The 14334-nt window shown below is 46.7% G+C and overlaps 1 protein-coding gene across 6 annotated transcripts in view; it reads right to left on the minus strand.

Moving 5' to 3' along the window:
- Window positions 1-14334, minus strand: part of Trim2 (tripartite motif containing 2) — a 120563-nt gene that overhangs the window by 31633 nt on the left and 74596 nt on the right. For all 6 annotated transcript variants that reach the window (XM_055596663.1, XM_055596662.1, XM_055596666.1 and 3 more), the window contains exons 4-5: window positions 1478-1629; window positions 135-315 (exon numbers count right to left, since the gene is read on the minus strand). In XM_055596663.1, coding sequence (XP_055452638.1) covers window positions 135-315; window positions 1478-1629 — 333 coding nt within the window. The remainder of the gene's footprint in view (window positions 1-134; window positions 316-1477; window positions 1630-14334) is intronic.

The raw sequence follows: 14334 nt of genomic DNA on the forward strand, positions 1-14334 counted from the left end.
CACACACACACACACACACACACACACACACACACACACACACACACCCAGGTTAGAACACAGAGGGCGGGGCCCCGAAGGAGCCGGCCTGGCGGCACACCTCGCGGGAGCCCTGCAGGACAGGGGAGCCTTACTTTGTGTTTGAGGCCGTAGTTCACCTCCAGCTCCATGAGCAGCACGCTCTTGCGAACGTTGAGCGTCTTCTGCAGCTCGTCGAAGGTGGAGTGGATGTCGTCCACGATGCTGGCCTTCTGGCTGGTCAGCTGATGCACGATCTCCGAGATGAACTGCAGCGCAGAGTCTATCTCGGGGAGTCTGGGGGAGGGACGGTGGTCAGCGAGCATTGCTTAACATCCCAGCGCCCACCTTCGCCTTCGGCTTCTCCGAAAGCAAACCGCCTTTTCTGTGCGGCTCGGGCCATCTCTAAGAAACGCTAGAACGGGCCGGGCCTTCCAGGGTCACATCTGTCTCCGTTCACCTTCAGCCACCTGCGCTGATTACGGGGTGTGAAGCTCTCTGAGAAACCTTGCCTGGAACATCGTCCTCGGCACAGAGGATGTTCAGCACCGGTCTCTCCTCTACTCTACGTGCCCACCCCACCGCTAAGGCACTGCAAACGGCTCTAGGTATCCCCAAACGTTCTTGGGGCCGGGGGGGGGGTGTGTAGAACTGCCCACGACAGAGAACTGTTATGTTCTAAATGTCCAGCTCCTCCCCCCAGCTCAGAGTATCTGGAGAACATATTTTTCTTTTTTTAAGTTTCCAAGTTCCTTAAGTAATGTTGAAAACTACACTTTTCTCACTAGGACCTTCCACAATCAGTTATTTTGTCTGTCTTTCAGGTAGTTATTAATGTACTCTTTTCAGTCTCTCTCATACAGGACATGGCTCCGATTTTCATCTGTGTCTGTGCAAAAGGAAAACAACAAACAAACCCTAAAAACCACTGAGGTAGATTGAGAAATCAGTGCCCAGCACCGGTATGCACAGCTCAGGTAGAGAGGAGCCATCCCAGCCACCCCGGCAGGCTGGGGTGGGGGGGTTAGACAGCAGCACCAAGGAAGGTCCCAGCTCTGGTTTCAGGCAGGAGCTTCCGAGCTCTCATGCTCAAGGAGACGGCAGGACATACAGAGCTGTGTCCACAGGCCAGCACAACCCTACCATCTCAGAGACACTGGGCTCGGAGGCCAGGCCTCACAGGGGCTGGGGAGTCTGGGGGGACACCAGGCCTCACAGGGGCTGGGGAGTCTGGGGGGACACCAGGCCTTACAAGGGCTGGGGCATCTGAGGAGATACCAGGCCTCACGGGGGCTGGGGTGTCTGGGGGGGTGCCAGGCCTCACGGGGGCTGGGGCGTCTGGGGGGACACCAGGCCTCACAGGGGCTGGGGCGTCTGGGGGACACCAGGCCTCACAGGGGCTGGGGCGTCTGAGGAGACACCAGGCCTCACAGGGGCTGGGGTGCTGAGGGCACGGCACCTTTTGTTGACTGCGTCCAGCTGGACCTGGAGGGAGGCCTTGTGCTGCTCCACCACGTCCTTCAGGGGGACTGTGGGGTGCTCCGCGTGTTCCCCCTCCGTGCACTCTCGACACATGGCGGTCTCACAGGACTGGCAGTAAAACTCCATCACCTGCGGGTAACACCAACAGTTTACTCTGCAGGAAGCAGATACGCATTCTCTCTTTCCTGTCACTAAGGCTGTTGGCTTCACAGTACCCAAGTGTTGACACGACAGGCCTCAAACAGGCTTGGCATCCAATGCCAAAGCTGCTGCTGTGGCTCAAACACGTTGGTCTTAGAAGCTAAGCTCTTTACCATGAGGACCTTAAAAGAGCTTTTGAGGCAGGCATGGTGGCAGAAGTCTTTAGTCCCAGCACTCAGGAGGCAAAGGAAGATGGAACTCTGTGAGTTCCAGGCCAACCTGGTCTATATAGCAAGTTCCAGGACAACCGCAGCTACACAGTGAGACCCTGTCTTTAAAAGAAAAAAGAAAAAGCTTTTGTATATGTAGATTCTTTCCATAGATATTTGTCATATTAAAAATGAAGCAGAGCTTATTTATTGACGTGCTAAGTGGAATAGTGAAGCCATTTAAACACCGACGCTGAGCAACACAGTTTGTAACTCAGGATGGAAGATGTTAGGAGGACTGTGGCATCACTTTGCACTTGAGCGCATCTCTGCAGTGTTTAGCTTGATAGGCGGCACTGGCCTCAGGCTAGAACATAGCATACAGACCCTGAAGGCTCCACTGTATACACCAGAGAGAGTGAGAGTGGCAGATGCTACCCTGCTATTGCTGAGCTGTGAATGCAGCAGTCGCCGTCCGGACCCGCTGAAGAGGTCTGGGGACCTGGGAGGGCTCCTGGACTGTATTTTAAACTGCCACTGTTTGAACAGCGATGCCCCCAGCGGTTTGCATCCTGGCTTCAGCACACATTTAGCTGAATGGTCAGAGGCAAATGACCCAGATCCACTGAGTCTCAACTTCCACCCCTGCCCAGTGGAGATGTTGGTATCCACGACAGTCACCTCCTTGTTGGGCAGCTGTGACAATTAAGAACTTGACGCCTGGCACCAGCTCAGAACAGTTCCCAGTTAGCAACTGCTGTGGGGAGGACAGTAACGTCACTTGATTGTCTTTAACAGAAAGTAAAGCCCTTACCCGGGTTAGGACAGTCACTTTTAACAATGTAACACAAACGCCTGACAGTCGCCTACACCCTATTTTCTCAACCAGGGTACCTTCCAATTTTGAGTTCCCATAGCCCTTCTGGGGGAGAACTCCATGTAGCATTTTCAGTAGTGCACATACCAAAAGGGGCATAAGTCCTGCCCCAGCATGATGGATGATGGGTTTTCACAGCAGGACTGAAACCATCCTGGTCACAGGGACCAGGTTATGCCTCACCTCCTGCCAGTGTGCAAAACTGCTGGGTGTGGGGATCATGGGAATCACAGGGTCCCTTACCCGTGGCTCCAGGGGTGCATGTCATGGTGACCCCAAGGACTCCTTCCTTCCTTAGCCTCACTATTTGACAGTATTTTCTGGAGCTGACACTATTCTGGAAGCAATCTTCTGAGTGAACCAGATTCAGATAAAAGTTCTTCAATGTTATATTTCATGCTTTGAAGCAGGTACATAGTAAGTTAGAGAAATGTGTGTTTCACCTTAGTTTTTGTCACATAAAATGACATTTTAGGACTATGTCTGGGCCATTAATTGGAAGCTACACCCTGTTTTTCTGAGATAGGAATCAACTTATTACTTTTTTTAATTTTTGTCACATAAGGAGATCTGTTAGACTTGGACCATGAGTTGGAAATTTCCTTTCTTTTCCCCCCTTTTTGGAGGTGGGGCTCAAACCCAGGGCCTGTGTATGGTCGGCAGATGCTGTGCCCCCGAGATTCACTGTAGCCCGAAGTTTTCTCTGTCCATCTCCTTTTCAAAAGGAGCATCCCCTTACGCTCTGTTAAATTGTAAGCTGATAACAAACCCAAATGGAAGCTCAAGCCTCCCACGGGAAGATGGAATGTTTGGTTTACGTTAAAACACATGGGATTCAGCCCAGCTCAGTACAGATGATTGGTGTTGCAGCTGCACTGTGAATGGTTTACACGTCTGTAACGTGTCCTCTGCTTTCACTGTTCAGGAAACAGGACCAAAAATGCAACGCCATGCCACATTTCCTACCATAAGTTTTCTTGAAATTACTTTTGGAAATGCAAATATTTGGTAACAATATAGGAGCCCTTTATCACAAATATTTTATTTATAAAAAGTCATTAATTTAAAAGGTTTCCTGTCTTTCAAAGGGCTGGTGAAAGGAACTGTTCAAACTTTTCCAATGAACTCTGAGACTTTTTTCTAAAAATGTCCTCTCCAGGCTCCATGAAGCACGGCCCTGTGCGGGCTGGGGCTCCTTTCGCTTCAGCGGAAGGTGGTGCCTGATATCAGAACGTGTTCTTTCTGGGTCATATATAACAGAGATTTCACCTTCATGGTAAATACTCATTAAGCCCACCGGTGCAGGAAGTCACTGTGTGGCAGTCCAGGACGGAATGTGAAGGTGTCTTCCCTCAGCTTCTTTGGGGTGTTGGCACTAATGCAAGTGTTGGGGAGTGTGGCACAATAAGAGTGCTCATCCAGCCCACTGGCACACTCGCCCTGAGGCTGCCACCACATCGCCACATGCTGTTTGTGAGAGAGGAGAACATTGCCACTAGTACAGAATGGAGCCAGACAAAGGCATCGTTGGTGTAGAAGTCAGTTAGAAAGCTCAAACACTGTGCCACATGACTCGGTCCGAGGGCAATTGTCCTCCACAGTGTGAGGTGTGAGATGATGCAGGGAGGGAATTATAAGAAGAGGAAAGGCATGACATACACACGGACACTAACAATCTCAGGTGCCATCAAGAGCAGAGCCCATCCTCCTATTGTTACCAACTTGTTTTTCCCATTTGTCCATTAATATTTGTTTATTTATGAATATATTTACATATGAATGTTCTATCTGCATGTATGCTTGCATGCCAGAAAAAGCATCAGACCCCAGTAGAGGTGGTTGTGAGCCACCATATGAGCGCTGGGAATCAAGCCCAGGACCTCTGGAAGAGCCGACAGTGCTCTTAACCACTGAGCCATCTCCCCAGCCTGTTTCTATTTATTTTGCTTTATGTGTATGAGTACATTGCCAGATGCTCGCAGAAGAGCATCCTCTGGAGTGGGATGTGCAGATGATTCCAAGCTGCCATGTGGGTGCCTGGAATTGAACGCGGGTCCTCGGCGCTCTAACCACTGAGCCATCTCTTGAGACCTCTTTTTAATTTATCGTTTCAACAGCTGGTGGCAGGAAAATGGACTTAGTGAATAAGGAAATTTCTGTCATATCCCTAGCTGATGACTAAGCTAAGCCAATGGGACATACTTTCAGTGACCACACATGACAAAAATCACAGCCCTTACAAAGTTGTCCCAGAAGAGGAAGAAAAAAAAAGGAAAGAAAGGAAGAAAGACTGTAACAGAGAGTAAATATTATTTCCAGACTTGCCACAATATCATCTTTCTTTCTTTTACTTTCTTTTCTTGAATACGGAATCTCACTATGTAGCGCAGGCTAGCTTCAAACTCCCCATCTCCCTGCTTTAGCCCCCTAAGCATTTGTAGTTGGAGGTGTACGACATCATGTCCAGCCTTCATCACAGTATTTTAGATGCTTAATTTCCAATGAAAAAATTAGTAAATCATAAAAAAAGATGGGGCTGGAGGGTGCTCAGAGGTTTAGAGAGCTGCTGCCTGCTCTTCCAAAGGACCCAGGTTCGATTCTCAGCACCCATATGGCAGGTCACAACCATCTGTGTTGGTTTGAATAGGTATGGGCCCATAGCCTCATGTGTGCGAATGCTTGTCAGTAGGGAGTGGCACTATTAGGAGGTGTGGCCTTGTTGTAGTGGGTGTGGCCTTGTTGGAAGAAGTGTGTCACTGTGAAGGTGGGGCTTTGAGGTCTGAAATGATCATGCTGTGCCCAGCTAAAACCAGTCTCCTCTGCTCCCTGTGGATCAAGTTGTAGAACTCTCAGCTCCTCCTCCAGCACCATGTCTGCCTGAACGCTGCCATGCTTCCTGCCATGATAATGGATTGACCTCTGAACTGTAAGTCAGCCCTAGTGAAATGTTTTCCTTTCTAAGGGCTGCTGTGGTCCTGACGTCTCTTCATGGCAATGAAACCCTAACTTAGACAATCTATAAGTCTAGTCTCAGGACATCTGAAAATCTCTCCCAGCGTCTGTAGGGTCTGCACACAGTGATACATATACCCATACTCATAACAACACAGGCAAAACACCCATGTGCAACAATGAAAAATAATAAAATCCCAATTTGTTAAAAGAGAAGATGGCCCACACCAAAATAAATTAATATTAACTGTCTCTTGGTAAATCTAAATTGGACTTACTAGAGCTTAAATGAACTATTACATATGGTTCCAGAACTAAAAGAAAATATTTACAAATTTTAAAAACCAACCAACAAACAGAAAATAACAGGAGGAAACCAGGAGACAAGGCCCCATTAAACAGATGATATTAAAAAGACAGAAATTTTTAGAAAGAATAGAAATATTTTAAGAATTTTAAGAAACCAAACAAAAATATTCCAGCACTGGAAAGTGTAACAATTCAAATGTGAAATCCACTAGAGCGGTGCCACAGACATGAATACTCAGCAGCAGAGGGAAAATCAGTATTGGTGACGTTAGGATCACTTCCGCTGAAGGGGCAGAGCTAAAAGGAACAAAGATAAATGGCTCAGTGGCTGTGCTTGCCTCATGGTCAGAGTTACCCTAGGACTCACATGGTAAAAGCAGAGAGCCAGCTCTGCAAGGTCGTCTTCTGAGTGCCACTCCCAAGATCTGACACACACACACACACACACACACACACACACACACACACACACACACTAAATATATGTAATAAGAATTTTAAAGAAATAATATTTGAAGAAAGTAGAGCTGGAAACTTCTCAAATTTTGATGAAAGAGACAAATTGACACAGCCAAAAAAGCTGCATAAATCCTAAGTAGCTAACTCAAAGAGAACGGAACCCAGATATTTTAAAACCAAGCTATTACATAAAGACAAAAAGGAAAACCCTGAGAGTAACGAGAAAGGGACACAGAATGTACAAGAAGTGTCCAGTAAGATCAACAGTGCAGTTCCTATCTCAGAGCAGCTAGGCCTAGCATGATGCCATAAGCCTGTGGTCTCAGTACTTGAGAGGTGAAGGTGGAACAGCTGCAGGTTCAACTAGGTTAACTAGGGAGACTCTGCCTCAAAAAACAAAGTCTCAAGGCTAGAGAGATGGCTCATTGATTAAGAGCATGTACTGCTCCTACAGAGTACCTGAGCTCAGTTCCCAGCAACCACATGAGGCCATGCACAACTGCCTGTACCTCTAGCTCAAGAGGATCTGATGTCTCTGGCCTCACAAGTTACTGCACATACCGCCCCCCCCCCGCCACAGACACACTTAAAATTATTAAAATAAATCTTTAAAAGACAAAAGCCAGAACAAAAAGGATCTGGTTAGCTAATTTAGCACCAGACATCACAGACTGAGGCAAATGCTGCTGTCACAGAAAAGTGTGTAACTGACAGGACTTAAATAAGCTAAAGAAGAAAAAAAAAAACTTCATTTAGATTGGCGGAGAAAGGGGAAAGGCTCGAGTTAAAATTGGGAAAGTGGGGAGATTGCTACTCACATCTTGGAAACATAAAGAATTATAACAAATTTCCATGGCTCTATGGACGCTGTATGCCAGCAGGCTGAATGGCCTCGATGGCATAGACCAACTTCTAGAAGCCCCAAACTACCAAAAATGCAAAGAAGAAATGCAGGTCTGAAGAGATACAGTCAGAAACTGCCAGCAAGGAAAGGCATTGGACCAAAAGCCTCAATGGTAGAACCTACCAAGTGTTAGTTAAGAAAGTATTCCAGTCCTTCCCAAATACTTTCAAAAAAACCCGAGAGGAAGAGAGAATTGGCTGTGGTAGTGAACACTGTCACTTCTAGAACATGGGAGGGAGAGGCACGGGTCACTGTCATAGTGAGTAGGAGGATTCCAAGGCAAGTAGCATAGTCAGACTCTGTCTCCAAGGATCAGATAGATGGAGGGATGGATGGGGATGGATGGATGGATAGATAGATGGATGGATGGATGGATGGATACATAGATTAAAGTGTGTGTGTGTGTGTGTGTGCGCGCGCGCGCGCACGAAGCATTTCCTAATTCACTGCGCCAAAGGCATTGTGAGACAGTGACAGATTGATGTCCCTTGTAAATTTGGGTGAGAAACCCTGCAGAATAAACTAACAAAACTGCCTCAGCCACACATCAGAAGGATCCCCAGGATTGTAGGGGGAGTCACATATGAAAATCACATATTACAATCGTGGGCATGTCACCTCTACCGAGAAATGGCTCTTTGTAGGTGTGAAGCTACTTTTATGGGTGATGCAGACATCCTGGAGTCAGATAGCAGTGACATCTGCATAGTCATATTTGCATATTCATAAAACCCACTAACTATATACTTCTAAGTGTTTGAAACACTGAATTTGACATTATGTGATTTTTACCTTTAAAATAGAAAAGAAGAATAAGAAAAAGAAAAAGCAGCGGGATGCACCTTCGAGCTGACAGCAGGAAGTGTTCACTGTCCACAGTTCAATATCGCAAGTGCGTCCTGGGAGAAAGAATTCTGGAATCGTTTTGAAGTGTCGAAAGCTGGTGGTTCTTAAATGCTCATTCTAGCCTTTTACAGCTGAGGAGTGTTGAGTTCCGTACTAATTGTGGGGTGACTATGTGGCCCTCAGTTGAGCTCATCCTTCTCTAGAGAGATGAGGCCACTGTCCCCAGGGGTGGGAGGGCAGCCAGAGGCCAGGGTGAGCTTATTGCTGCTGACAGGTGGTCACTGTCTGTGTCCATCAGTAGAGGAGCTGGCAAGACCACAAGCATTCCTAGGGGGAGAAGGATGCTCCAGGCCTGCGGCCAATCTGGAGGCCTTTGTGGGGATCCTGACAGTTGCTGGGGGAGGGGAGGATACACTCGTTAGTGGCAGGATGCTCTTGTCCTGAACATCCCCTTCCTGTCAACATCCTTGTTAGTCGGAGCCTCACTGAGCGCTGACAGGGTTCCCTGGCCATTTATCTCTCTAGGATCACAAGGCATGATCTCAGGGTTGGCTTTAAGCACGAAGCGCTTCTCCGATCACTGGCCGTCATTCTTCAGTGCCTGGCAGTGCTGCCCGGCAGTTTAATGAGCAGAGCACACAGCATTCAGCCTGTGACAGGCTTTCATCTGCTGGTGCTAATCAGCATGGCTGCACCCTGCTTTGCTGCTAATCACCTGATTTTATTAACCTTCATATGCTTGACTTGTTTTTAAAGATTTACCCCTGGCAGTTAACAGCAGCAGTTTCTCTGGGATACTGGTTTGGCTCGCAGAGGCAGTGAGCATCCCCATTTCAAAGCAGCGAGCCTTGAACTCCTACAGTTGGACAATGGGGTGCTTTGAGATAAGTGCTGCTAATTCCCCCATGGCTTTCACTGGTTTTGTGGGTCAGGCTCTTCCTATGTAGACCAAGCTGGATTCGAACTCAAGCCCAATCATGTACTATCAACATAGTTCTTTTCTAATTTGTCCTCCAGGGAGTAGCCAGAGGTCCCTCCTTCCTTAGTTTAGTGCCATTTTCTAGAAATTCAGTTGCTTTGCTTTCTATTTCTTTCTTTCTGAGGCTATGGGACGGAGCCCGAGGCCTTGCAACCATCCTATCCCAAGCCACACCCTAAGTCCTATAGTTTTAGTTTCATTCACCTTTTTCCCATGCTGAGGTTTGAAGCCAGGGCCCTATGAGCCTGAGACGTGTTCCACACTTCTCCCTTTTATTTACAGAGATCTTGCTTCACAGACCAGGTTACCTTCAAACTTGTGATCCTCCTACCTGAACCTCTCAAGAGCTAGAATTGTAGGCAACACCACCATTCCTGCTGCATGGTAATTTCAGAGTTAACGATCTCAGCGGAGGACACCATTACATCTGGGCGCTGAAGTTAGACCTGCTGCCAATCAAGTCCTCTGAGCCAGTTGGCCAGCCTCATTCCTGCTGGTCTGGATCGGAGCCACTCAATGCATTATTCCACAGACTCCCACAACGTCCTTTTGTCTCGGTCTCCTCTGGTTTGAATCCGCGTCTCCCATGCCCAGCTAGTCTGAGATGAGTCCAGGGCAAACCTTATATAGGTGTACCGATGCCTACTGGTCTTCAACAGATCCTCCGACTGTGTCAAGTCAGGCTCAGGTTCCCAATAATGGCATCCAGTGTCTTCCTTCAAGTTCTAACCCTTTAATCTCTCTGGCCCAACACCATTTCCTGACTCCTGAGTACACTGGACAGAGAGCACAGCAGAGCAGAGCACTGCAGACTCTTAGACATGCCCATTTTCCCTGTGGCATATGTGTGTGTGTATATATATATATCAACATTCATGTCATTTGGGGCTGTGGGTGAGGCTCAGTGTTAAAGCATGTGCTCAACCCTGGGCTGAAAATTCTTAGTATCAGTCAATCAATGAACCCATTTTCATAGTCACCCAGCAATCAGTTATATGGACTTACAATAACCTCAGCAGGTATCTAATACTGTAAATTTATATATTTGTAATTTTTACCACAATATAGAAATGACGACACTCAGAGAAAAGCATCACCTCTCTAGCGATTCCCTTCGAAATAATTCTGTCAGTGGATTGCTGAACTACAGATGAGAGTCTGTGTAAAACACTTGTATTTTGGCCCAGCTGACATCGCTTTTCTGAAGAGCCATCTCCTTTCTTCTCCAGGAGGCCCGGGACAGGCCTAGGCAGAGGGCCACTCTGCGGACTTGTCTTACGTGGGTGCAGAGTTTGAGCTCAGGTCCTAGGCCCACGTGGCCAGCACCGTTGCCGATGAACCATACTGCCAGCCTCTGGTTATTACCTTTTAAAAATCTGAATAGAGACAATTATTTGTGAAGCCTAACCTCTGCGATGTGATTTTTAGCCATTTACACCTCCTTCCCTGTGGAGTTTCTAAGTTCTTTGCTCAATCTTTTGAGAGAATCATGTTTTCCTTGTCAGTGTTCTTACGTACAAAGAACTGTCTAAGGCATTTTAATTAAGAATTTTATGGTTAGTATTAGAAGTTAAGTTATTAATAGCTTTCTTTTCATGTCTGTCCTATATTTTGGTATCAGGAATGTAAGTGTGCAATATATTATCTGTGTAGTTTTTTCCTTTTCTTTCCTTCTCTCTTTCTCCCTTCCTTCCTTCCTTCCTTCCTTCCTTCCTTCCTTCCTTCCTTCCTTCCCATGTTTCTTTCTTTCTTTCTTTCTTTCTTTCTTTCTTTCTTTCTTTCTTTCTTTCTTTCTTTCTTTCCTTCCTTCTTTCTCTCTCTCTCTCTCTCTCTCTCTCTCTCTCTCTCTTTCTTTTTTTCTTTAAAGAAAAAAATTTTTTTTGAGACAGAGTTTCTCTGTGTAGCCCTGGCTGTATAGATAAGGCTGGCTTTGAACTCAGAGATGCACTTGCCTCTGCCTCCAGGTGCTGGGATTAAAAGTGTGTACCACCACAGGCCTGGCTAGCTTTCTGTCTTTTGCTTTTCAGTATTATACTAAGAATCACATACACTATTTTTTTTTAACATTTCACAATTTATTTTGTTGTTCTTTTCTGAGAGTCTTGATTTTGTGTGCATGTTTGCTTGTTTTTGTGATAGGGTCTCATTATGTATCCCAGACTGGCTTTTAACTTTCTGAATTGCATTCTTTTCAGATAAAGGAAAATATTTTTTTAACCTATAAAAATCTTTAAAAATATATGGGGTTATTTATTCCATATATTAGGCAGTAAACATATTCATTTCTGCATTTTATGTAGTCTTATTTTGTCCTTTTTGATGTATTAGATGGTGTGTGTATCAAAAAGGGCATTTTGTGTTTTTTCCACGAACAATTTAATTTTAGTGCACTGTGCTGGAGCTAAATACACTAACTCGTGTGCGTGTGTGTGTGTGTGTGTGTGTGTGTGTGTGTGTGTGTGTGTAGCCTAATTATATGGTTAATTTCAGTGGCTCAAGTTCTCCCGATCTTAGCTCAGCTTTAACAGAATGTCTTCTCAAAACGTGGGCTTTTATGTGTGGGCAGCAGATTCTCGCCGGAGCGTGCTCTTTCCTCTGGTGCAACCTCTCATTGACTTGGGCGAAACACCTTGGTAGACACGAGCACAGTGCACGGCCTCGGGCTCCGTGCTCTAGGCATTACCCCAGTGGTAGCTATGCCCCTCTTATTTCGCAGGTCTAATGCTCCGAGGTCCCTTTGGGATTCAGGTCAAGCCCTTTCTCGGTGATGCCACAGTGTCACACTCTCTCCCGATCTGCTTTCTGGTTCCCACCCGTGCCCTGGCCGCACCTCCAGGCTTGCTGTTCTAGGTGCCCCAGCTGCCTGCAGTTCCTGCGCACCACCACGCCTTTTACTGATTATGCCATCTCCCCAAGTACCATGTGTTCCACACTCTGCACAAACACCTGTTCAAACTTATGCTCGGGCCGACAGTGGGAGTCCTGGAGTTTGTCTCCAAGAGTCCTTCCTTCAAATGGGGTCTTCAGGGAGCCCCATGGCTGAGTACATTTTAAGGGGACTTGTACCTGCCAGAAATGCTTTCCTACACAGGGCAGGTAGCATGGGAGTCCAGGCAGGGGCCTCAGTGTTCATTCTGAGCCAATAAGAAAAGGAGTCAAAAAAATCATCTTCGATCTGCTTTGGGAGGAACCCTCTAAGCTTGTTTTTGTAAACTCTACATTATTGTCTTCCTCGGATCGTGTTCTGTATGTTATGCCGTGTTGCTATTACTAGCTTGGTGTGCTTCCAATTAAATAGTTACAGGTGTGCATGGCAGGCTGTCTTCTTGTGTTTGGAGCTATTGTGAAGCGCAGCACGCTATTTCTTCCAGGCCTCGCTTCGACTGGTGCTGAACCTGTCCAAGGCTGAGAATCTCCACCTATGGGAAGAGTAACTTACACCTGCTTTGCGGACTGTGTTGAGAAGCCCAGTGTGGGTGTCTGGCAAATCGGCCCTACAATCTGCTGAAGATGCAGAACGTAGTGCCCCCTTGAGCTCATTCTAAAAGGAAAGCTAGAAGACCAAGGAGCAACAGCCCACAGATGGCAGTGAACGTCATGGGCCAGGACAGGAAGTGACATAAAGGGGTTAAAATGCTCTTAAGAAGTGGTCTGGCTGGACATAGTGGCATATGACCTCATTTCCAGTACTCAGGAGGCAGAGGCAGGCATATCTCCATGAGTTCAAGGCCAGCCTGGTCTAGCTTGAGAGTTCTAGGCCAGTAAGGGTTATATAGTGAAACCTTCTCTCAAAAAAGGGGTGACTTGTCTTACCTCAGAAAACATAGTTAGAAAAAGCTGTTCTGGGAAGGAAATGGAAATGAAAGATAAGGACAAACAAGCCACATAAGAGAAGCCACAGAGCAGAAAGAAGGGCCAGGACAGCCGGCCTGAAGGCAGGAAGCCCAGTGAGGAGTTTAAGGAGGCCAGGCAGAGGCTGCAAGGGGCAGGAAGGCACAGCAGAGACGCAGTCAGTGCCAATGACAATGGTGTGGCTCCAACAGCCACTTGTTTTCTCTAGTAGTTTATAATATGTGGGGCTTACATTACAAGCAGTTTCAAATACTTTTTAAGTGGCCAATAGAAGAAAAAAGGCATTTATTAGAATTAATATAACATTAGGGCTGGAGGATAGCTCAGTGATAGGACATGAGTGTTCATGAGGCCCTGGGTATGACTCTAATCAGACCAAATCATCATCATCATGCTCATCCTCCTCCTCCTCATCATCATCATCCAGTTCAGGCAGCAGTGCCAGGAATTAAATCCAGAGTTTGAATGAGAACGGGCTCACAGGCTCATGTATGTGAGTGATGTGGCCCCAGCTGGTGGAACTATTTGGGAAGGATTAGGAGGCGTGGCCTTGTTGGAGGTAGTGTGCCATTTTGGGAAGGCTTTGAGATTTCTGAAGACTCATGTGATTCCCAGTCTTTCTCTGTCTCATGGTTTTTGGTTATGTCTCAAGATGTGAGCTCTCAGCTACTGCTCTAGCACCATGCCCGCCTGCTGCCTGCTGCCTGCCTGCCTGCCTGCCTGCCTGCTGACACGCTCCTTGACATGATGCTCACAAACTCTAACCCTCTGAAACCTAAGCCCCAGGGTAAATGCTTTCTTTTATGAGTTGCCTGGGTCATGGTGTTTTATACAGCAATAGAAAATTAACTAAGAGACTAGGCATACCACTGAGCTCCACTTCCAACCTCTAAGAAATATGTATGTATTTTTAGACAGAGTCTCTCTGTACCGCCCAACCTGTTCTCAAAGGCATCAATTCCCTGCTTCCTGAGTGCTGAGATTACAAGTCTGCACACCACACCTGGACCAAGGAGTAATTGAAACAGGTAATCTTTACTGAGAGCCTACATGTGCTTTATATCATGTAAACATTCCATTTCCCAATTTCACATAATCCTATTTGGTAAGTGCTATTACTACACAGGAAAGGAAGCAAGAGTTCAATAAACTTGCCAAAGCCGAGGCAGGGAATAGTCTCAAAGCAGGGTGTGAATCAGCTGACTCATGAGGTAGTGCTTCTAGCCATGACATTGTCCTGCCTTCCAGGCACAGAGCTATTATGAGTCCCTTATTTGATGAGTCTTATAGGTCCATTTGCACTCCT

The sequence above is a fragment of the Psammomys obesus genome, unplaced genomic scaffold (assembly GCF_907164565.1).
Source record: "Psammomys obesus unplaced genomic scaffold, mPsaObe1.curated_primary_1811, whole genome shotgun sequence".
NCBI classification, from domain to species: Eukaryota; Metazoa; Chordata; class Mammalia; order Rodentia; family Muridae; genus Psammomys; species Psammomys obesus.